At 36.8% G+C, this 25,413-nt stretch overlaps 1 protein-coding gene across 1 annotated transcript in view; it reads left to right on the forward strand.

Moving 5' to 3' along the window:
* EML4 (EMAP like 4) overlaps positions 1 to 25,413 on the forward strand; it is a 94,062-nt gene that overhangs the window by 20,147 nt on the left and 48,502 nt on the right. The window contains exons 2-7 of the mRNA XM_082481708.1: positions 1,785 to 1,967; positions 13,302 to 13,431; positions 18,933 to 19,106; positions 21,221 to 21,349; positions 24,423 to 24,448; positions 24,896 to 24,928. Coding sequence (XP_082337834.1) covers positions 1,785 to 1,967; positions 13,302 to 13,431; positions 18,933 to 19,106; positions 21,221 to 21,349; positions 24,423 to 24,448; positions 24,896 to 24,928 — 675 coding nt within the window. The remainder of the gene's footprint in view (positions 1 to 1,784; positions 1,968 to 13,301; positions 13,432 to 18,932; positions 19,107 to 21,220; positions 21,350 to 24,422; positions 24,449 to 24,895; positions 24,929 to 25,413) is intronic.

The following is a 25,413-nucleotide window of genomic DNA, read 5'->3' on the forward strand; positions in this document are numbered from 1 at the left end:
TATTAAAGGCTTTTTGTTCAGAGTTGTTCTGATCTGTTGTCTCTGGATCTCAGTCTGATTGACTGCCTTATTAATTCCCCTGCAGTTCTTTTTATTTATTAGCCTGAATCAATATAGTATAACCATGAAGTCATACGCTTCTGCTTTTGGTTTAACCAAACAGTGAACTAAATCAATATGCGAAACTGTCTTCTTGTAGGCGTTGTTTCATCAAAGTAATTTAACTGTTCCTTTCAGTTTAGTAATAATTGTGAATACATTTCACTACTAATATTAGTTTTACTAATTCCTTGTAGGAATTTTGTTAGTGTTGTGAAAGTATTATTGTGATTATTTTGGTTGGTTCAATTCTTGGCCCCTCAGTAGCGAGTATCATGTTTTAACTGAACGGAAGTTGGCATTAAACTCCTTCACCTCTTTCATATTTAATTCATCGGAGGGATCTGGCTCAGTGTTTCTTTTGCTTACATTTATTTTAAAAGTGCCCTTATGCAAGTATTTCAAAGATTAAGGCTTTTTTTATTAAAAAAAAAAACAACTTTATGATTTGGGCTTATATTAACTTTTTTTTCCCGTAGTATGTCTTCATTAGAATACTGACTTGAAGTTTAGATTGTATATAACCACAGTAATAACACCAGCTCTTTACCCTTACATGCAAATTCACTGTTTGTATATATTTCATAGAATATGGACTTATACTGTTTGTTTGTATAATACAGGTAAATTTTGTAAACCTGTATTAGAAGTTATTTCCTGAGTTTTTAGTAAGCCTAAGTCAGGATGCATAAGGAATTCAGTACCTTGTGATTGAGCAACATGTTCTTTTATGATGGGTTTTTTTTTAATGGTTGGCCGGTGATTTATTGGAACAGCTGAATACAAAAATCTGTTATGTGTTACTTTGCCTTGGCAGAAATAATGCAAAGAACTGTCAAAGGCAAAGAGTATGCAGAAGCTGTAATTTCCTTTTTACCACTGAAGAATAGATTTGGCTGGATTATGCCTTCAATGCTAATCTATCTCTGTGTGGCCAAACAGATTTTTGGAACCTTAGTGTAGCGTATTTATTTTCTGTTCACTTCTGGCCAAATGTTATAATGTCATATATTTTTTTGGCACATGCAGGGTGGTGATGTGAAAAAAGTTAAAGAGAAGGAATTGGAGTTAAGAACTCTGATCTAGACTATTTAAATTGAGATTGTCACTTGATGCAATTAGGTCATGGCTAGCAATAATTCAGTGATTGTAAGTTCAACTGGGGATTTTGTTGTTTTTGGGGGTGGTTTTTTTGTTTGGTTGGTTTGGTTTGTTTTTGTTTTTGTTTTTTTTTACTTTATAACTTGCTTTAAAATTAAGGAACTCATTTAAAATTCTTCAACAGTTCCAAAAGAATATATTGTGAAATTTGACCACAATTTTATAGCTTTTTAGTTAATTCAGTTGGCTACTTAAATAAGATTAATTTCAGTCTTTTATTGTTAAGCGTGTTTATCTTTCTACACTATTTTAACAGAAAATACACTTCCTTTTCTTATTGTAACAGGGCCGCGCTCTTTAAGGCTTCTGTCTAAGCTAATGATTAGTAACGTTTATGTCTTGAAGCATTAATTTGATAAGTTTAACATAATATCCACTCCTCCCTTGCCTGAACGTGTTTGAAAGTCTTCAATATTTCAAGGTGATGGGGCAGACCTGCACATGCTGTAAATGCTTCTTTCTATGGCTTTTAGTTTAGAACAAAACAGTTAAACACCTCTTTCTACTGTTTTCCCACTGTACAGATGACAGCATCTCGGCTGCAAGTACGTCCGATGTGCAGGACCGTCTTTCAGCCCTGGAGCTGAGAGTACAGCAACAAGAAGATGAAATCACTGTGCTAAAAGCAGCACTGGCTGATGTGCTAAGGCGTCTTGCTATCTCTGAAGACCATGTAGCTTCTGTGAGAAAATCAGCACCAAGTAAAGGTAAAGCCCATGTTTGGTAAATTCTTTCTAGAGTCAGAATGTTATCGTGTAGAATGGTCTCCACTGATCACTTCTTTTTTCAGTTTCCTGTCTCATTGGGAAAGGTAGGTATATTTTGAGCTGGAGGGGTTAGTTTTTTTAAGAGTGGCTTTATAGTATATGGCTAATAGATATCTGAAATATGCTTATTAATTTTTCTGTTTGCTAACATTTTTATGTACTAAACATCCCTAAAATTTTACCTTACTTCCTGTTAAAAGGTTTCTGTTTTAATTTAAATGGTGAAATGCTTTACAGCTGTGATCTTTAACCTGCCACTGGAGGTTCTGTGGCTTATAAGCAGCTCTTGAATCTCAGCTTTGACTTCATCTAGAAGTTATTCCACTGAAGAGGTGTGTAAGAGGCTACATTTCCCCCTGCTCCTAAATTAAAAAAAAAACACCCAAACCAAATCCAAACAAAAAACCCAAAACACATTGCCACCAAATAAGGAAGTTTTCTGAATGTAGTTAATTTTTATTCATCTACCGAGATAACTCATTGCCAGTAGGTTTCTTGTACGAAGTGGCCACGTAGCGACTCAGCAATATCCTTTGCATAGTGGCTAGTAACCTTTACATTGTAGCTTAGAAATATATAGGATTGTTTAAAGGTAAAGAAACTAGATGCTGTTTGCACTAATTTTTACATACTTTTTTTTTTCCATGAACATTTCTATTCTGGAGGACTAACTGAATCAAGTTATTTGAATTTACTCCAACTTGAAATTGTGTATTCGGAGAGAACTACGGCTATGTATGTTTGTGGTACATATTGAGCCTCTGATTAAACAAAATTTTTTATCATATTTCAGATAATTCACAGTTTAATTTGCCATAAATATGTGTATCCCCATCAAACCACGTGGCACAGAGTTTTCTGGGCTCAGTCACTGTATTTCAGCCTTGAAGTATGCCCATTACACCAATGCCAATGTAACTGAACTGGCGCATCATGGCCTATGTTTGTTTGGGTGGCTGCGTTATACAGGCTAAAAATGCAGAAGCTGAAAATGCTGAAAGTTTGTATTATTTTAGATGTGGCAGAGAGATCCAATTCCTTAATTAAGTGTTTTTGCAGTCTCTCTGCCAGATGGAAGGAAGTGATGTTGCTTAATTGGCTTCAGCTCTGAATCCTGCCATTCTCTCTTGCTAAATGGTAGACTATTGCCATCCCAGCTTATAAATGCAGCTTTTATCTACCATATACGCATCTCTGGTCTCATCAAGATTTTGAGACTTCCTTCTCTAACTCTGTAAATAGAGATCTAGCAAGTATTTCGACTAAATCAATCTTTGCTGTATGTTGTCCATTATTACAAAAAGAAAATGTCCAAGTGGAAAACTGTAGGCAAAATGTGTGCAACATAGGACCTTATCCTTCGCAGTTAGATTTAGGGAAGCTGGGATATGCACAACCATGGCTAAAGACCTTTGGCTTGGAGCTGTCTAATACCCAGCAAGCTCTGTGCGCAGGCAGGCCAAACTTCCTTTGTTCTGTAAAATGCCTTGGGGCCATCTCCTTACTGGGACTCTGAGGGTCCTGGGGCTGTACAAAGTTCTCCAGGTGAATTTGTTCAGTGAAAAAGAAATTAATCATTTCTTGGGAGGGAGTCTGTGGAATATCAAAATATCTTCAGCTTTGTGCTATTACATCTCTACGGCTTAATGACAACAGCATGTAACTGTGAAGAAAGAGATGGGGGCTGGAGCAGGGATGTACGCATATGAGCTAATACATTGAACTTAATGAGTTATGACTAATTGTCAATCTATTAAATTTGTAGTTGATGTGTCCCCATTGTGTTCAGTTACCTAATACCACGAGGCAACACATTAACTTCACTGTTTATCGTGAAATCAGCTGCATATAGATGGTATAAAGATGTTACAAAAGAAAATGTTCACATGCGGTCACTGGAATTTTGTATAAGTCTAAAATTAGACTTGAAGAATGAGCTTAAGATTAATATTGATTTAAACTTAAACATCAATATTTTAATAAATATTTCAAAAGAAGTTTGTACATAGCTTTTTGCCGTACCTTAGGTTCTACTTTTGGTTTCTGTATTTTAAGTTTATTCAATAGATAAAGAAGTCTTGAAATGTTTTAACAAAAAGAGATGTATTATTTTTGTGAATGAGTAGGATTGGCAGAAGATCTGAATTGTCATGCAAAAATAATACTCAAGGAAGTAATTGTTAATTTTTCTTTGAAGTTTTTTTATGGGTACATAACAGGCTCTTACTAGTCAAGTCATGGTTGCTACAAAGGTAATTGTATTCCTCCAAAACTCTTTTTGGTGTTCATGATCTTGTCAAGAATCTGGATTTTTTCATTACAACAATTGAAGTTTCATGGTAGATATTACAGGTATGTTTTCTTTAAAAAAAAATGCTGAGGCTTTAATTCACAGAAGTATTTGTCTCTACAGCAGCCCTTAAATACACCCTGACATAAATAATAAGCAAAGACAATATTTCTGAATATGGTGAGAGAATGTGTTTAATTTGAAGTATGGCAGCACGATGAGATAAATACTTTTAAAATAAACTGAATTTACAAGAATCATAGTACCGGGAAAAGGCAACTTGAATCTTTCCATCGAACAAAAGAGTTTTAATCTGAGTAAGACACAATATCTAACCTAGTTTTAAGGAGTCTGTCTTACTTGTTGCTGAAGTGAGTTTTTCTAAAACCTCTCTGTTTTTTCTCTTGTTGCCACCTCAGCAGTGTCTTTGAAGAGAGGTTTTTTCATAGGCTAAAAATAAGTGAACAGACCGTGAATCGTGCTGAAAGGGACAAATCCTGATCGCTTTTTCACTGTTTTTTCTCATTCTGAAGTTGATGGTCCAACTTAGTGCAAAAAGAGATCTCTTCATCCTTTGTGTTAGTTTGTCTGCATTGCATATCTGGTGAGCTAATTCTGTTCTTGTTTTTCTTATCCCTTGATTTTAGATTGACAGATTGAATCAACCATAGCTAAAGACAAATGTTTTTTTGCACTGTCCTTGTAGTCTTTGTTTTTCCTTTTTTCCTACATTTCTGTTGCATGCTTATTTTGATCTTAGTCCACTCTTCAGTGAAAAAATTCACGTGGCCAGGGATAGATTTTTATTTCTAACCCAGGGGCTATCTATCAGTCATGAAGTTACTACCTATGATTTTTATCTGTCTAGCCCTGCCTCAGAAGCAAGCTGCTCTTCCTACAGAGGTAGGCTATTTGCGAGCTGTATGAGATAAGCTAAAGGGTGAGACTTTTTTTAGCCACCTTAGTGCCTCCTTACTATAGCATGAAGTGGAGATACTGTATGAGGGAAATAACTCCAGTAGGGCTTGCAACAGAATTAGCACTTGTCTGTTATTGCACAGTGAAAAGCAGACAGGGAGTGTTTGCATGTGGCTTGTTTTCCTCTTCAGTATTTCTCAACGCAAAGTCATTCTAAATAAAGAAAATCTTTTCAAAATAAAAAGGCTATGATAGTACTTCTCCATCTCTGCACACAGCTAGGAATAGCTGCACAAAGGAGAAATCACCAGGTCCAAAGATAGTGTTGAGGATTAGAAATGTGAAAGGGCTTGGTTAGGGAACAGGTTCCCAGCAGTGACAGGGTTTGGGGGGATTCTAGTGTGTGGGTGCGTTTGTGGGGTTTGTTCTGTTTCTTCCCTACCTTCCTTTCTCTCTTTCTTTCTCTCTTTCTTTTCTTTTCTAAGAGATGACTTGGTAAGAAGAATTTCTTTGGTGGGAAGTTCTTTGATTTTGGCAGCTCTGCGCTCTTGTTGCCACATGTCTCTGCTGTTGATGCATGATTGATGCTGTTAACATTCACAAAAAGTTCCAAAACCAAAGATTACCTGGACACCGAAGAAAAGGAAAGCATAAAGCAGTCTGGTACTTGCGGCTGCCAGCAAGATAGATTGGCTCACAGCTGGTGCCTGGTAAACCTATTAAAATCTTCCAGGGTGTCAAAATGTGTGTAACAGGAGAATTCATCCCTCAGGCTCTGGGTGTGGAGACAAGTTTGTGGCACACAATGGCGCAAGTAAAATATCTCAGACTAATATCACTGGAGTATGAGCTCTTGCCTGAAAAAGTGGCCATCTACCAGAAAGTACATCAGATGTCTGCCTGTAGAGAAACAGAGTTCATGTCCTTTTTCTGGACTTGGAAGTAATGAGGAGGAGGCTTGTCACAGGTTAAACCTTTGGAAGAACATTTCCTATTGTTTGGACAAGAATTGATATCAAATAACTCATATGCAAATTCAACTCACAAAGTGAAATTGAGGCAGTGGATGGCAGTTTGCAGAGAGGGGTTTCCCATGACAATGCAGGCTGGCAGGCTGAGAGGTATTTATTTCACTTAAAGCAGTGATCTTGTGGACCTGCAAAAGCAGCTATGTACTGGAAATGCAGATTATTTTTTATTTTATTTTTTATTTATTTTTTTCTTTGTGCAGTGGATTTTTATATAGGAACCCAGAGTGTTGTCCTCGGTTTCCTGCTCCCTTCTCTCATGTGAAATAGTGTGTCTTCAGTAGGAAAAATCCTAAGTAGTATCCTGCATCAAATTCCATCTCATTACACTAATGTAAGCAAAGCACTTAGATGTAACTTTTACCTTATCTCAACAGTGGTTTCATTTCAATAACATGAAGTCATTTTGGTTTATATTAACAACAATTGACTTAAGGTGTTCACCAACCTTCATTAATGAAAGCATAAGATAGACTTGCATTTGTTGTTTTAGTCTTAACACATTTTAATGTGCAGAATTATTCTAATGACTGGGTACATGTTTATATTTTCCAATTAGTAAATGTTAAAGGAACAGAAAATATAAGTGTAGATAGGAAAATGCTTATGGTAGAGGTAGGATATAGGCTTGTATCCATGATATTAAAACTAACCTGGCAAGCTTGTATGTCTGTCATTTTACTCATGGGAATAGTCCAATTGAAGTCTGCAGGCTGTATGCTCACGTAACAAATAATGATGCTCTTGAGGTCTTAATGGATTTTCCAGGTACTGGGTTTAGTGCCATCTGTTCTTTCTGCATTAAAATTCTTTTTTCTGCATTTCTTCCCCAATTTTCCTGTCTTTTCCTGTGTCTTTAATATTTTCTTTTGCTTCTGTTATACTTACTATTCTTGACGTATTCTTCATATATTTTCCTTTATTCAAAGAATTTAGATCTAGAGGGCATTAATGAACTAAGGATCACTAATGAGTTAAACCAAATGTAAGGAAAGAGACCTGAAGAAGAAAAAATGTCAATTTTTTTCTTTAACTTCTGTAACCTAATAATCTTGTTGATTGGAGAAGATATTCAAAGCATTGTAGAGTAGTGTTTTCCAGTTGTGGTGATAAGTGTCCTTATTCTTCTTCCATATGCTTCTTGCAGTTTTGGATATGTTTTCTGCATTTGTGCTTTCTGCTTTTTCTGTGCTCCTGACCAGTGCTCTGCTGTTCTTCATGTTGCTTCTCAAACTAAGAATTGCAATGTTGGAAGAGTTAAATGGTGCCACTAACTTTTTCAAATAAAACCTGCTTGTTGTTTATGACACTTGAGCAGCACTTTCATCACGTTTGCCAGAGTATATCAAGTTGTTTCAGATTATCATAGTTAAAATTTTATTTCGTCTGCTTGGTTATATTCATTTGGTAATTGATTGAGGACGTAGATGGTGCCTCTGGGAAAGTCTAGCAAAATAATAAGATGGTAGGGAGGGAAGAGGAAAAGGGCTGTGTGGTTTGAATAAGCAATTGGCTGTCTCATGCCAAAGAAGTCTTCAGTTTCCCTGGGTAGTAGTTTTTAAAATGCCTGTCCAAAGATCCCAGTGCCAGAGCAGGGGCATGGCTCCCCTGGACTCTTAAGAGCACAGCACCTGAAAAACTAGTTGTATGTCTCTGGGAGGTTCAGTTACAGTTAGAAATGTATGCGTTGACGGGTTAAGTCACTAGCTATAAAAAATTTTGTAGGAAATCTCTAAATAAATATTTAATTATTCTTAACATTGTGGTTAATTTATCTAACTATTGGGAGAGATTCACTTGCATTTCAAGATGTTTATGCATTAGCTATATATTCTCAAACTGTTGCATATTAATATGCCTCTATTCAGATAGTTCTTTTCCTTTTAATAGGAAATGACAAATAATATATGTTTAATAGCCAGTTGCCAGCTGAGATTTGTCAAATTGGGCTTCAATAAAAAAAGTATTAAAAGCATCTGATTTTTTTTTCAGCTGGATATAACTTGTAATAATAATAAAGTTTGTCAGAAAATAATTTTGTCTTAAAATTGGATTATTAAACAAAATAAAGTAGAACCTATAGGTAGGGAACTGAATTATTTTTTCCTGATTAGTATTGGTCATTATTTGAGAACTAGTATCTCGCCCTGACCTGTAGTGTTTGCTCATATGATAGAAGAGAGATAACATTTTCTCTACTTCTGAAGTCTCAATCAGAATTTGACTCTTACTACACGAAGTAGTTGAATAAAACAAAATGCTGAAGAAATTTTTCCCCTACCCTTCAGAATACATTACTCTTTTTTTTTTTTTTTTTTTTTTTTCTCCTCAAAAAATTAGTGCTCCGAAGCTGTTTCTCTGCCAGCATCTTCCATGAGCCAAGGCATTTGACATCCTCTGAAACAGCTTTGGTACAATTTATTTTAACATCTCAAAGAAAGTTTAGGATTTGTCATGATTTTTAGTTCATTTTTGATGTCTCTATTTTAGGAAGGAAATGCAGATAAAATCTTATATTCTGCTACACTTAGAACTATTTCAGTCTGTTTTTCTGCGGCTCACCTGTGTGGGTTCTCTGGTGACTAATAGTGTGGTTGAACACACGCTGTATGCTTCTTTAGTAAGAGTACTAAATTGGGTTCCTGTCCTTCAAGCCATCAGTTTTATTTGCACAAAATCCCTAGGCATGTAATATGTTAGAAATATAGAAGTCTTTGACAAGGTTTGCTGAGAATGAAGTATTCTAAGGTTATTGAAGGACTTTGTTATTGTACGCCTTCTTGTAAAAAAAAAAAAAAAATAATTGTTGAGCGTTTTTGTTTTAAATCCACTTGAATTAAGTGCCCATAGAAATTATTTTAATGTAACTGTAGTTACTTCCTTTAAATTGAAATTACCTGAGGAAGAGAAAAGAAGGGTTTGGTTTTTCTTTGGAAGAAAGGCAGTTTACCTGTCGGGATATCAACAAATACAAAGATATTAAGCAAATTATTCCAGTTAATGCAAGTAACAACATGTTAAACTATATTTTAACATAAAAAACCCTGTAACTTTTGGGTTTGGGAAAAAAAAAAAGTGAATTACTAACTGATCCTCAGCTCTAGTACTTTGTACGTATGTTTGGAAAGAAAAGCTATCATGTTATCACAGGACACACATTTTCAAAAGTTACCACTGTCTCTTACAGCTTGGCTTCGGTTTTTCCTCAGTTAGCTAATCAAGGCTGATAAAGAGTTGGAAATAGATTCTTAGTTTATTGTGGTCTGTTTTTTCTAATCCTACTTATCTTTCATTCACACACTTGTATACTTGACAGATGTTAATGAAATGCTTCTTTTGAACTCAACAGATACTATTCTATGAAAATTATCAGAACAGAGATGAATCCATTATCCATAAAAGACATTTTTTACCACTTTGATCTCTGACAATTTGGATTTAATCCTGGTCACCATACACTGGCTTTCATTTTATGTTCAGTTTATGTCTGGCTTTCGTTCCAAACTAGCAGATAAAGCTAAGCACTATTCAGTCTGAAAAATTTCAGACTGTTTATGCTAGCAGGTGACGTATGACATGACATTGGCAGAGATGTGCAATCCGAGTGCTGGGAGAACTTAATTGTTTTAGCCTATTGATCTGGAATTTCTGTTCTCCTATGCCGCTTTCCTATTTCCCAGGTTTCTGAACCAAAGTTGCTTGACTGCTGTGAAGGACTATCTCTGCAGTGAAAAAGGTTATAGCATTCTTAATTTTTTGACATCCTTTGACTGTAGAGATGCCCTGATTAAAAGTCATGAAGACAGCTCTCTGTGGTTTGGGACCAGTGTGTTGGCTTCCCTGGGCTTCTTATCTGGCTGAGAAGATCCTGGTTGTGTGTGTCTGACCTTGTGGGCAGACAGGCTTCACTGCTCCACTGTCTTGGACGTGCACAGGGCTTAAACTTGCCCTCCCTTTTCACGTCTTAAAATTTAAATGCATTTTCTTTACATACAATTACAGATTAATTGAATTTTTAATTTTTTCCCCTTTAAAAATAGGTATTCTAAAGGTCATTTTTGAATATCTAGTTAAAATGGAATACATAGAGAGCCTGGAAGGGGGCTTGTTTCTTTGAGGTGTTGGGTTTTGGGGGTGTTGTGTGGGTGGGGTTTTTTTCCTCCATTGTTTTTGGGGTTTTTTTAAGTTTTATTGCACATTGAGTGAGGCATGCTCAACTATGACTGACCAAGATTTTATTCTGGAGTGTAAGAAAGCCTGACATATTTCTGACACTTGAAAAAATCTGTCAGTGCAGGTTTTCCTAGATCTTGATATTTCGGTCTGTGGCCAAATGTTTTGGTGACTTTTTCAAGAAATGAATGAATCGAGATCTGCATTATGCATAATTGTTAGTCATTTTAGAAAAAATGTTTTTACTTTGATTCAAAAATCTTGATCTCAAACTTAATTTTGCATGTCACTTGTTGAAATTAGGAAGTATTCTGCAGATCTACCATCAACATCCACTTCACTGAAAAACAAATAACCCCAAAACTGCAGTACAGATCCTTTTTTTTTTTTTTTTTTTAGTTATTATCGCATTCATCATTGTGTGGAGCGGAGCACATTCCTGTCATGAGAATGCCTTGATGTACAGTTTTATTTGTCATCAGTTTTGTCCTCAGATGTAAGCAGGAACTAACATAACACTTTTCAAACTGAGTGGGGAGAATTCTTCTTGATACCATCAGTGAACAAAATAGTAATGTGCTACTTGCTTGAGAAGACAGAGCAATTTTTTTTTCCCCATCTTACTAAGTTCCTGTACCCTGTCTGCACCACTGTTCTTTACACTTTCTGCTGAAAGCTTTCCCCACTGTATTGAGAATTGCCGCTATTATGTCTCCTGATTGATGTTTCTGGAAAGCCCTGCTAGTGCTGGTTGGAGAGGCATTGATCTATTAGGATGAGCAGACGGAGATGTTAAGGTCATGTGCAGTTCAAGAGTGAATCATAGGCCTTGATATTATGCATCTCCACAAAGAAGATGACTTACTTTGTCACTGAAAATAAAAGCAGCTAATTTATAGGCTTCTAATACTAAAAGTGCTTTTTAAGCTCGTGTGCTTTTTGGTTTTGTGTCTAAGTTACACAGGGGGGGTAAAAATTTCTTGAGCTTTAGAGGTTTTGTACAGTATATTAACTTTTAAAATAAAATCTGTATTCCAAATGTGTATGTTGCAAATAAAATGGTCTCCAAGAAGTACGGGTTGGAAGGAATCACGCTCAGTTGATTTATGTAGAATTTAGGAAGAACAAAAATGATCTTTGCAGTGTTTTGTGTATTTAAGTGTGTCTTTACTTTCTTCAGATTTCCTTTATTCTCATTTCTGCCTGCGATATTCTGCATGTTCCTTTTGGCTTTCCTGATCTGAATTTCAGATGTGGTCACATGCTGCTTGGTGCGTTTGAAGTGGTGTATGGTTAGCGCAGGTCAGCTCATTTCTGCCTTCATCCAAATAGTTCTGAAATCCAATATTCCCTTGATGGGTATCTCTTCTAAAGTGCTTGTTTAAAATAAGAATTAACTTGCCTCTCAGCCTGCCTGATAGAGCTGCGACGTGACAAATGGACGAAATGTTGGTATTGTTCAAATGATGCATCTGTGGGAGTGCACAGAGCAGCCGATTCTCCCCGGATGCTTTTTTACTCCTCACTTTTATCTTCAACGTATGGCCTCATGCCTTCTCTATCTCACACTATTCCAAGCCTGCTATGAACACAGACCTATTATTTTCCTGTCCGTCATGTCCTGCCTGCTTGTTGCTGAAGTCAGAGTGGCTGCACATCACCACCCCATGAGATGCAGTTAACAACTTGCTGTTTGTGAAATGGGGATGTGGCACTGAGATGGGGTCAAAAGTGACTGCTGATTTTTGGATGCTTAATGTGAGATTAGCCCAGGGATTTTTTCAGGGCATGTAATGCTTCAGAGGGGAAAAGCACAAGTTGAGCGCTTGTGGGAAGGAGGGGGCAAAACTGTTTTCTGAATAAGACCTTAGAAATTAGGCAGGCATGCAAAAAAGGAGAGACGTACAATTAGTGGGAAAGGGTGAAATGTCAGGTTCAAGTAAAATGCCATGTATTTCACTGATGGTCTGTGGCAGAGGCAGGTCTGGGAGCCGATTGCCGGGCTAGTGTTCAGCTCTTTAAATAGAAGAGCCTTTGGTCTCCCCATCTTCCTTGCAGTCCCCTCCCACATTCACTGCATAGTTTCAAACTTCTGCAATGAGTGAAGTGGGCATCTGACAGACAACAGCCTTCTTCACATACACAGTCTTGATTCATCCCCAGAGGGAGTCTGTAAAGTTCACGGGTTGTGGCAGATGTTCTACGGAATAAACTATATCAGAAACTTAATAACTATATCATAGTACATATACTGAAGTGTCAATACCTGTTTAACATGGAAGAGGCAGCTCAAAACAATCTGAGAAGCTTGATTTTTGTATCCTTAGAATCATAATCTTTAAATAACTTAGTAATTCTTTCAGTATAGAGAGGGCTTCTGTCTGCAACTTCTTTGAAAGTTCAGTAAAAAACAAACAAATTGAAAGCAGCAAACCTCACGTGGTATTACCCGAGCTGTGATGGTTTTGAACAGAGTTAAAATAATCAGATCTGCTCTCCCACAGCTGTTGAAACTACCAGCTTCCCAAGGCTAGCTGTAATCTGTAACTCTCTCTGTAGATCACAACTGGAAAGAGATGTGGCATGTCGCTGAATTAAAGTAGTCGCTGGCAGCATGGCAGTAGAGAAGCTGACGGGTATCAAAGCATATTCTTGCCTTAGTGTCCTAGATCTCCCATCTCCAGCTGCCTAGGTTAAGGCTTTCATGAATGTACGTCACTGGATATAGAGTAGATGGTTTTCCTGAATGCTGGGGCTGCTGCCATGTAATACCAGGTCCACATCTGAGAGCTTTTGGTTTTTTTTCAGATGGATCTTTGGATACAGCTGTAAAACCTTGTGTTCTTCAATTATGTTTTTTTCTAGGTCAGCCAAGCCTCCGAGAAGCTATCTCGATGACCTGTATAACTAATGGGAATACAGGAAGCAGGAAAACAAGCCACAGTTCCTCTGTTTCTGTTGCCAGGAAAGAAACTTTTTCATCTGCTGCAAAAAGGTACTGACTTGTTACTAAAATTTAAATTGTATTTTGGGGGGAAAAAAAATAAATCCAAAACAAAACAGATCAAGAGTTTGGTTTTTGCCTCTGCATGACCCTCAGCAGAGCTCCTCAAAGTCTAGTATGGCACAAATCAACTCTGGAGATGTACCATGTTGTTGGTCTGCTTACAGCAGGATTCTAAAAAGAATTCGTAAATGGAAAGTATTTCTATAGTATATAGTGTCCAAAATGCATTCTCACTAAGGGACAGAACAGGCAAATGTATTTCCAATAAAAATGGAAAATTTTTCCTTCTGGTATTCATCTGCATGTTGTTTTTTTTTTTTTTTCAAGGAAATTAAAGGACAAAACTGACTCCATTGTCTGGAGTGTAAATAGTAGGCAATAGCAAAGTAGCTATGAAACAATACTGAATTGCGTAAGATAAAAGTTTACATTTTTGTGTAGAAAATCTCAACCCAAAATATAGCTACTTAGTCCTTATGAAGAATATCTGTATCAGATCTCAAGTGTGTAGAAATAACACTGAGTATTTGTAAGTTTAATGAGCTAAGCACCGAACAATAGCTTTTTCCCCTCCATGTAATGGTTTCATCTGCATACAGTAAACAAAGTGTTTGTATAACTACTTTCTTGTGTTAGATGGTGATTATATGGCTTCTTTAATTGATAGATTTTGCACCTATTCCTATTTGTTGGGAAGAACAGGCTGCCAGATACAGACACAGGACAGAGAATACTCTAATGTATAACTGTAGTAAATTACGTGAACTAATTCTTTGCCTCTGTAGAGTACTTTGGTAACTCCAGTGGCTCGTTTGTCTTCTAGTGTGAATGTAAATACTGTGCTAAACAACAAGACAGGGAAATGATATATTTCAGGGAATAAAAATGCTGTATGCAAATATAAACTGTATGAGAACAAACCAGAAAAAGCTTTCATGCCCTTTGGAATTTAGAAAGCAAGGGTAATGCCTTGCTCTTCGCCCTTCTCCATTGCATAGCATTGTATATCTTTCTTCTTATTGAATCCCTATATTTACTTTTCAACAATAAATCAGAAGATGATCACTGTATGTCTCTATCTGCTAGTGTGACAGGCATCGGGACAAAAGACATTCCTGCAGTAAGGTATTTCTTAGTTAGCGCTTTTCCATTAATCTTACCCCTGTGGCTCTTGGCACGTTGATGAGAGCCAGTCCGGTTCCCGTGTTGTTCAGCTTATGTTTGTGCTGAATCACTTTCTTGATTCATTGACTGCTCAACACTTGACTACAGAAGAAGAGCAGAGCGGAGTGGCCAGCATCCCTTTCATCTGAGTTAAGGTCTTTAAAAGGAGACCTGGATAGGCCAAAAGAGGAAGGCCTCAATGTGCAGAGGGCAGCTCTCCTCAGGCACCCAAATAACTTTCCAGGGGAGATTTTGGAGCTTCCAACGCATGAGAAGATATGCGACTCCTTTCTTCAAGGCTTGTTCTAGGACATCTTAAATCCCCTCTTTAGTTACCTTTTCAGCAGTTCCTTCACTCTCCTGTCTTTAGACACTCTTCCATGAAATTTATTTGTTATTTGGAAGAAAATAGAGTTGCCCTTTTGTAAAATTACCAGCTCGAGAAAGGTGAAAGAAAAGGTCAAATCTCAGGCTTTGTGGTTGTGTGTTTTTAACAACAGCAAAACTGTTCAGTACCAAATAGTGTTCCTAGTAGGAGACATAAATGAATGTCAATAGTAGTCCCATTTCCTTAAAGTTAGGGTAAACATGTCTATTTCTAACATTCTTGGCATTGTTGAAAAGGACAGATGACAAAGGAGAATCTCAGCTGGTCATGGGATGCTTCTCCCCAGCTTGTCCAGCCTTTTCGTCAGGCTGGGGGTTGAACTGGTGTAGCAGGTGGACATGGTCATCTGTTGATGTAGAATACCCTTTAGTTACCAAATAGCCCCCATTACCTGCCTGTAGCTTTTCATGTTCAAAATATATGTAGCCATACATCTAGTCACAAATAACAGAAAGCCTACTTGTGTCTGTTTCTGTTGTTGAAGTTTGGTGTCCGTATTTTGTGCAGTCTTAATATTGTACATTTCTGGAGCTCTGGCCTTGTAGACCTCTGAGATCTCTGAGAATTTCTTCTGTTTCATTTCTTGGACAGTTCCTTGTTCTACCAACTGGAACACTGAGAGATCATGGAGATGATCTGATGGTTTAGTAGCTGCACAACAGCAGCATGTCTCATTTCAACAAAACTATGCTAAAATATCAGCTGTCGCTAAAACCAGAGCCCAGGAATGTCCCATGAATAACAGGTAGATGATGTCCCATTGACACAGATGAAGTCACTTTCATGTTGGGAAAATTTCAGCCCTGTATTCTGGAACTGACTTTTCATAGAGGTATCAAAACACTTCAGAAGAAAAAACACGCTGCATACCTTGTATTATCACTAGAGCTGGAAACAGCTTTGTACTTCGTACTGCAGATGACTGTCACAAAGACCTGCTTGGTCATTTTCCTTAGGACTAAACACTCTTCTGAAAACCACTTCTTGTAAGAATATTCTTCGTGTTTCAGAATGACCGCCCTCCACCATAGCTGCCAATGTGTTGTGGTCCAAAGGATGAAACATTGTGTTAAGTGAAATTAGAGAATCTGCAAAATTAGGACGGATAGTAATAGATTTCAACTACTCGCATGTAGACTGAAGAAATGCCTCATCAAGTTGGGATTTGGAAAGAATTTTTGAATGCATTAAATGACTGCTTCCCAGAACAACTAGTCTTTAGAAACCCACAAGAAAAGGTGCTGTTCTTGATTTGGTTTCAGTTGTTGCACAAGACCTAGTTCAAGAGGTGTTAGTGGGAGAGCTTCTCTGTAATAGCAGCCATAATACAATTAATCTGAAGAGTTTAGCAGGAGAGAGCAAACCAAATAAATTCAGCACAAAGGTATTCAATACCAAGACTGCCACATATCTGCACAATTTGCTTTCACGTTGAAATGGCAGTCAAAAAAAGACTGGTAGCAGATAAAAGCACTGCGTTGGAACCCAAGGTATACCTTGTACTGCAACTAAGAGAAACCAGAGTGGTCCAGTGACTCTCATGGCCCAACAGTGAAGTTAAGGAGTGAACCTAACGGCAAAGGTGTGAAACGGATAGTCCCCAGCGACCAAGCTCAGTGAAACCATTGAAGAGATTCCCGCACTGAACTTTTGGTTTCTAGATGGATCGGATGAGCTAAATGATTTTGAGTAAGAGCACAGAAAGTAGGAGACTGCATTGATAAGTTAGGTGGTATCTAACTGATACCCATCTGAGCATCCACCTGAGCATGCTGGAGGAACGCAGAGGTGAATTGCAGGATTGCTGGTATGTCATTATTAACAGGATATTACAAAAACTATGGGGAAAGGGACTGCAGGTAATGACCTCACTGATGAGTTTTTATGCCACCATCAGAGACACACCATGGTGCCAGCTGAGCCATTGTTCTGACCAAGTAGGACTTGCAAGCTGGAGTTATGGAAATCATTACGCTTGTGTATTCTCTCTCCTTCTGTGTCCCTCATCTCTTTTGCAATTATTAAACTGTTTATGGGAGAGTAAATGCAGAAGTCTGAGTGTACCTGTCGGAGTAGGACTATAGAGACTCTTGTTTTCTTTAGTGACAAGAGATTCTGAGAATTTATTTCACTGTACTACACTTCTTGCCAGAGACTACGAAAAGGTTAAGATTGCATAGTGTGCTTTTTGAATGCAGCAATGCAAGATAAGTCTTCTGATTAAAAAATAACAATAATTTTTATGTTTCTAGTTAATTAAGGACCTCTCGCTATAAATTATTAACCAAAACCCCACAGTTCTTCAAACTTTGTTCTCTATTATCACACATATTCCCTCAAGAAACGTGAAAGCTCTGTCTGGTTTGTTTTTATCTGTTTTTCTGAAAAGCAAATGTAACTTTAATGGATTATATTGACATTTTTAACTAGTTAATATGGTTTACAGAAGAAATCCTGAGTGATCCGTATAAATGTATTTTGGGTTTTATATTATTTTTCATGTTTTAACCAGTTCTTCAGTGCTTCTTTGGAAGCATTTAGAAAAGTTGAACTCATACAAGCGTTGAGGGCTTTGTCTTGGTCATAGATGGCATACTTTAATTGAAATAACAAATGAAACAAAAAGAGGATCCTATGAATGTTATATTAAAATCAAGGGCCCATTTTTATTAACTTATTTTGAATGTTGTCTTACTCTTTTTCATTGGTTTGTGGGGAAAGGTAAATGGTAACGCAAATAATTAAGATTATAGAAAGGTTTGAGGGGGGAACTGGTGTGAGGGAATAGAAATCTAGATTCTCCCCTTCAGAAAGACACTATTTCTTTTTTACTTTGCAGGTTACTTCGAACCTAAGAGAAAAATATTTCTTTTTCCTTTTTAGCCAGCGTTTGTATCTTGCTTTGTTTGTGCACTGAGAAATTTATCTTGGAAGGTGGTTTGTTTTTTTTTTTTTTTTTTTAAATCTTAAAAGAAAAAAATGGAGTACTACAGAATAATCTTCTCTTTCAGATCCTGCTATTGTTTGTATGATTTAGTGTGTTGCAAAACATGCTATTTTATAACGAGCCTTTTAATTAATCTCTCTGTTTACTTAATGGACCTTTGGTTAGTTTCTTAGCGAATTCAAGGTTGTTAATGACATGTATGTAAAGCTGTTTCAAATGTTAACCTAATGCGTACAGCACTATGAAAATAAAGATATATTCTTAGCTGTCGTTTACTGAAGGTGTTAAAGAAGTGGCAAGACAGTCTGATGTTAGTCAACTACAGATCAAAACAGTGATGAGTTTTCAGGGGTGATTTCCATTGAACTCTGGTGCAGCCAGGAAGAGCCAAGAGACCAGCAATAGTACTTCACTCTTTCGGTGACAGGGCAAAGATAAGCACCTCCAGAAACACAGAGAGAGGCATAGTTTCATGGCGGGCTTAAGCTAATTGGAGATGGTGCGAGTCACACTCCTGCCTTTTACTTGCGCTGAGCCTTGGCTGGCAGCATGGTAAGGCAGGCAGTGGGCTGAACCACAGGATGATTTTTTTTCTGAGGGACAGCAGACTGGTGGCGCATCAGTTTGTGTCAGCTTTGAATGCTGTAGAAGCACCCGCAAATGAAGGGCATACTAAAATCAAAGTTGTACTCATTTTAAAATCAGAGTAAACTTAGTACAACTATGGGGTAAAAATAAGTAAATAATCTTCCATGCCTCCCTCACCTTTTGTTTGTTTGTTTGTTTTGGAGCTTGTGAATAAATCTTATTTTAGCAAAACGCTAACCTGAAGAGAGTGAGTAAATAATTAAAGCGTTCTTTTAGTGATTATATATAGTAAGTTGTTATATGCTTCTCCCATCTCTTCGCAGAGGGCATTTTCTCCCACCTTTTGAATTTATTTGCTTGTTCTCTTTTTTTTTCCCCCCTATGTTATACTTTATTTTACAGCGGTACAGAAAAAAAGAAGGAAAAACCTCCAGGACAGAAAGAAAAAAAAGAGGAATCTCATTCTAATGATCAAAGTCCACAAACTCAAGCATCACCTTCTCCCCAGCCCTCCTCCCAGACTCTCCAAACACACAGGCAAACTCAAGAAAGCAAGAGTTCTGCTCCAGCTAAAAGGTTTTCACAGTACCACAGTACAGAACTGCAACATGATTGTAATGATACTGAGTTCATATCTGACAACAAGTCATGTGAAATAGTTACAATCTCATGATCAAGTTAATAAATGTTTGCTATTTTTTGTGCTAGAGAAGATGCATTCAACATGCATTGCAACAGAGCAGATACGTAAACATGTGATTTTTCTTTGAGGAAATTTTTAAGATTACAAAGGTTTCTTTCTTTTCTGTGATTGAAATCCTAATATGGTAGATTACCTCTAATCAGTCATTATTCTAAAATATTTAACGATGACTCTGACTTGATCCTTTTCAAAATACACCTCATAGGTTTTGTATGTGAGTGTATTTTGCACATGGCTGTTTACTACATCTTGGAACAGCATTTCTTAAATACTAGTATCATTGCAACTCTTCCTTCAGGAGTTTTTCTTCTCAAATTATTCTATAAAGTGACTGCAGTTTGGATTTTTTTTTGCAGCCCTTTTCAACCGCTGCTAGGTTGCAGAGTGGTTCACTTCACTTTTATTCTGATTCTTTACATGAGTGAAGTTCTGTTTTTACACCCAAATCATAGAACTGCTTGACTTGAGTGAATGTAAAAGTTTATTTAGGATTGTCTCTAAGTTCCCAATCATTTTTAGTGGGAATTAGGCACAGAAAAAAGGGTACTTTTTTTTTCCTAATGGCTTTTTAAAGTCAAGGAAATGGATTTTAAGATTTGGGTGATTATTTCTGAGTTTCGAAACTATGCAGATCACTCAGTGTGGGGTTTTTTGGGTTTTTTTTTTTTTTTTTTTGGTTTCTTGTCACCTTACTGTTTTGGAAGGTGTGAATTTTTTTTTTTAGTTTGGCATTTAGGAGGCAAACAAGCTCTTAAATGAAATTTATTCTTCTGAAATTTACTGTAGTTCACAAGATTACGTTGTCTTGCATTGCTCAAATTCACAGCTCTAATAAATATTTAAACTTTCACTTGACTGATGCATGTTATAACACTCCATAAAGGCTCTGTCTCCATGTCTTGCACAAACTCTTAAGTTGTCTAAAGCTGAACTTGCGGCCTCTTTTTCTCCTGCCTGGTATCTCACTGTAAAGATGTTTGTCTGAAGTCTCACTTACTAATCTTTTGCAGTGTGGGGAAAAAAAATAAATGGCTTGTTTAGTCTCCTAATGGTTTAACTTGATTTGATTAACTTGTTTGTCGCAGGGCCTTTTCAGCCTCTTGAGGTGCTGTGGAAAGCTTGCCATTTCTAAGGTTGCAGTTCAGGACTTAATCCTGCAAAAAAAACATTTCTGACAGGATGAAGTATAATACTGTTAGCAGGACATATGCAGACTCTAAATCAGTTGGTTGAAGAATGATTTGAGCTAGATCACTTTTGAAGATGTTTTCCATGAGTAAGGTGTGTGTGAAACTAATGAACTAGTGACTGCAAAACTTGCAGGTTCCCAGAAGTGTAAATTGACTACAATAAGAGTGCTGAGAAATTATATCAGAATTCATGGATTTAATTGTCTGTAGTATTGGGCCAAATCTAACTTGCCTTACTCATGCAAGAAGTTTGCAGACATTTGTTTCAAAAGATTAAAGCCGTTAACGTGGTTTAGAGCGTGCTATCTGCAAAACAGCCATATGAAACTGTAATCTGATAGAACTGTTCTGCCTCAGAAATCAGTGTGTTAAAGCTGGTGAACAGTTAATCAGGGAAAAAAAATCTACTTTGTTACCTTCTTAAGTAATTATTTTTTATATAATTTAGTCTTAAGGCTAATATACTGTAGCCTCATTTTTTCCACGTTTGTAATTCATTAGCAATATAGTAATGAAGTGTTAGAGTTATTTTGTAAGTCTTTGTAAGTCTTTATGTAAGAGCATTTGGAAATCGAAAGGAATGGATAAAACATTTGGCAACTGTCTTGCTCAATTGTTTTCATTCATCCAGTTAGAAATTTCTGACTAATCTTTTTTCTCCTGTTTCATGCTTCAGCTTGAAGGAAGACCTAGCTCTGCTTTTGTCTCCTGCTGCCTGATCTGTCCATTGCATACCAGTTCCAGTTATTGTTATCTTATTATCTTGTCATTTTAAAATATATTTTTGTTTCTTCTAGCATAAAGAAATCCTTGACTGCTGAAAAACCTCACAGTGCTTGGGAGAGTTCAGACGACAGTCGTAACAAGCTGCTGAGAGTAGCATCAACATCTAAATTAATATCAAAAGTGGCAAAGAATGCAGACAAGTATGTATCAGTTTGGTACATAAAAGCAAGTGAACTTAAAAGTCAAAATATTATGAAATTGCATAATTCTAGTTAATTTATGTGTATGCTAAGGCCATTTGCATCTTTGTTTTTATCAGGAGTAATTACTTGCATAACCTGCCAATGTGGCACTCCAGGTGCCTGTGGAATCTTAAGATTATTCTAAAATGTGAATGTAGGATTTGAATGTAAATATAGTTTAATGTTGCCCATTTGGGTTAGCAGAACTATGCAATATGAATTAAGATTTATGGCTTAATGCCACTGTTGTGAAGCTTCCAACCATTTTTTTCCTAATTAAAACTGTATTTTCTTGAAGTTAATTTACTTGATTTGACATAGTATGTGTGTTTCTAATGTAGACTATAATAGTAAGAATATACTTTTGTGATTTCAGGTAGGTCTATCAAATTAACAGGTTCCTGATTGCAGGTTCTAGATAATAGATCATCTTTTCAGCTTCACCTTCAGTAGGTGATGTGCTGTAGCCATCACTCTACTCGGGCTCTTCTTCAGCGGGAGGTTTTCTCAGTTTGTGGTCTCCAGTGGAGTAGTGGAGTAGTTACTTCTCCTACTCCTGTTAGCACAGGGACAAGAATTCGTGTTTGCTGTAACTCCACATCGTTGACCCCTATTGTGATCCACTTCTTGTCCTCAATACTCGTTGCCAATTGGGCTTCACACTTTGTGTTCACACACTTAGTTTCTTTTTTTTTATTTTGTTGAAATTTTGCTGAATTTGTTGAAATTGTTGTGTTGACTTTTTGACTGGCCACTTTCCTATTTCCCAAGATCCCCGCAGGACGCTGGCAGCTTTCCCCAGCTTGGTATTGCCTGCAGATTTCATACATCTGCTCATTAATCTTCATTCAAATAGCCATTAACTAGTCCAAGGCAGAACTACCTGTAAACCACTCCCACTATGACAAATAAAACTCTTCAGACCTTTCAGAGAGTAATTTCCAGTCTTTTTATGATCGTGTCTGTAGTGCTGTCCTTAGCTTGCTATAAGACTGTCAAATGCATACTTAGAGTCAAGAGCAGTGCAAGTGCATTCCTTCTTTCCTACAAATGGGAAGAACAAAAACATCTTAAATTAATCTTGGGCGTGGATATCAGCACATTTACTAAAAACTTTATGCTTAGTGTGAAGAGTTCTGCAGAGCAGTGAAGTGCTGTGTGTGAGGGATTATGGGTTACATATTTTGCAAGTATTTATTTTCCTTTTATGATTGGTTTTCACTGTTGGAATTTAGAAGCCCTTTGGCAATTTAGATTATAGCAGGATACTGCTAGATAATACTTTGGAATGAAAAAACCCTCTGTCTTGGTTTCTACTTATCAAGTTTCTTGGGTTTTGTTATGCTACTAAAATATCTTTCGTAGTGTGGTATATACTTCAAATTTCCTAATAATAAAAAATAAATTTTTTGGACATTTTGTATATTGGTTCAGGCATGGTCAAAATAGAGGTATCTTGTTGCATTTTCTTGTGCTTCTCCTTATTTTCTAAAGGACTTTAAATGCTGCCCTTCTACAGTCTCTAATGCAGAAAAAAATACGGTATCTAACAAAAGAGCAGACAAGGAAAGATTAGGATTAATTATTGTTAGAAAAAGTTGTCTGTTCAAAACCTGAAGCTGTTGTTTCTTAAAGTGTTTGGCAAAAACCAAAGCTTCAAACATCATCAATTGTAGGCCATCATTTGATTGAAGACTAGGTGTTGTATTGTTTGTGTACCTTGTTCTTATGCTCAAGGTTTATAATAAAAGCACTATTTACATTCAAGGGTACGCATTAACACTCATTTCTTGCTCACACCCTGTGTGCACAATTTCTAAAAGAATTGGTTGATATTGTGCAAAGGCATATTGTTATATTGCATTTATCGTTCACAAATAAGAAACGTTGGCCTAATCTGCCTGAAGTTACCCGACTGAGTCTTTTGCAAGGGAATAGAATTCAGCCCCTAATGTGGGCCCCAGGACAGAAATGTTTTACATATGCTTTGCGCTACCAGCCCAGGATATGAACTTTGTTTAGTAAGCTCAGTCTTTAAGCCAGCGCTGAGCTGTAAATCAGTCTGATAAAGCCAGAAGAAGTAAGAGGGTTCCCACGACAGCCCATCATTCAGTGTCGTTCAGGCAAGACTGGGAATCCAGTTTTAATTTTTCATTTGGCAGTGTGGTGAAGGGTGATTCTACCAATAGCCAGAGATGGCTTTCCTCATGCATATGCTTGACCCTTTGTCACTGTTACAAAATTTGACCTCCGTCCAGCTAAAAATACTGGATGCCACTCATGCCTTCCTGCTGAATTTCGAATGAATTCAAGAGGGTTTTTTTGTGCAATACATTCTTCTGTCAAGGAGTGTTATTCTGGTAAGAAGTAGCTCTGATGATGAAAATTGATATTACTTTCCTCTTCACAAAAAAAAAAAAAAGGCTTGAGGATTTTTGTGAGTAGTTCATTCCTGGCTCTGGCGAGGAGAGACGTCTCAGCTGCACTGCTTTGAAGACTTTGTGTTGTACATCCAACAATGTTGTGTGGATTTAGTTTAAAGGAAACTGCAACTTGCTTACATTTAACCCATGTGTCCAACTGGGTTAATTCCTAGAAAAATTCGTGTTGTTGTGTGCTGACAGCTTATTTTGACAGGTGTTAAATGCTTTGCATGCAGGCCTGCGGGTGTTTGGCAGCTTAAAATATTTGGTTATTACAAGTTTGCGCTCTCAAAATGGAATTTCCCATGCACAAGGAATATACCCTACATTTTTAAAAGCTTTTTGTATTTTGTTCTTATCACACTAATTCTTAGGAACCCTTGCCATAGGCTTTAAGTTACTTGAAAGATACAGTGAACTGCATAAAATAATATATGGGTAGAATTGCAGTATGATGACCAAGATAAGTTATTTAGCATCCTGTACTACACTCACACTGTACACAGAATCTGATGAAATTGCCAAGTGTAATAATGTGTAAGAACTAGATGGTACTGGCATGATAAGCGCTTCACATGTTAACAATATTATTTTGATTTTTTCCCCAGGCACAAAGATGTCATTGTCAGCCAAGGTAAATAAAAACATTTATTTTAAAATACTGGTTGAAGTTGAAAAGATTTGCTTTTTCTGAATAGTGTTTACTGTAAATAAATACATTTGGACGTATACTTATGAAACAGGGGTATAGAGCTAAAATAGCATTAATAATTACTTGAAGAATTCATCTGGCCAAATGTTACTCAAGACCTGTATAAGGATCTTTGAAATTATGGAGAAATACCTCATCAAATTAGATCTTTAGGAAGGACAGAAATTTTTGTGGGTGGTGGGAAGATTTGTTTTACTTTTCTGAAACAAAACCCCTTTTTTGATTATTTTCTCTGTGTGTATGTGCATAAATTGAGGTTATGAAAACAGAAATCTAAAGTTTTGACCTATGTGCCAGTCTTCATCCAAGCAGGTGTGAGCGAGACTTTAGAAATAGTTTTAAGATATTTTATTTCTGTCCCATAACCAGCAAAAATGTCTACTCGTGAAAAAAACAGCCAAGGTAAGAATTAAGCTATGCCCTTTGGTCGCTTTCTAATTTAGCGCTGTCACAAATCTTTTATTTGGCTTTTCACCATCAAAGAGCATCAGTGCATGATGTCTTAAAAGCTTTGAACATTTAAATAAATATTTCAACTTTCTTATTATGGAAATACATATGCATATGCACATTGTAGTCTGTGTGGAGATTATTTGGGGGTAGTCTAAATAAATTACTACGTGCATTATTTCCTCAGAGAGGAATGTGTGTTCAAATAAGGTTCTAGAAGTCTTGCATTGTTGCCTGAGATATCAGAATATTAAGAACTGCCAACTAAAAGATTTGTTTTATCTCAGCTTTCTGTCTTGCCAATATTACAACATATACACACTGATTAGACAAGAACAGAGACTGAAGGTTTTAATGTAGTCTCCTAAAATGAAAAATGAGTCTCTTCTGAAGCATATGTCTTTGCACCGATGAATCTTGCATTCTGTGGCTACCTG

The sequence above is a fragment of the Vanellus vanellus genome (assembly GCF_965231255.1).
Source record: "Vanellus vanellus genome assembly, chromosome: 3".
Taxonomy (NCBI): Eukaryota; Metazoa; Chordata; class Aves; order Charadriiformes; family Charadriidae; genus Vanellus; species Vanellus vanellus.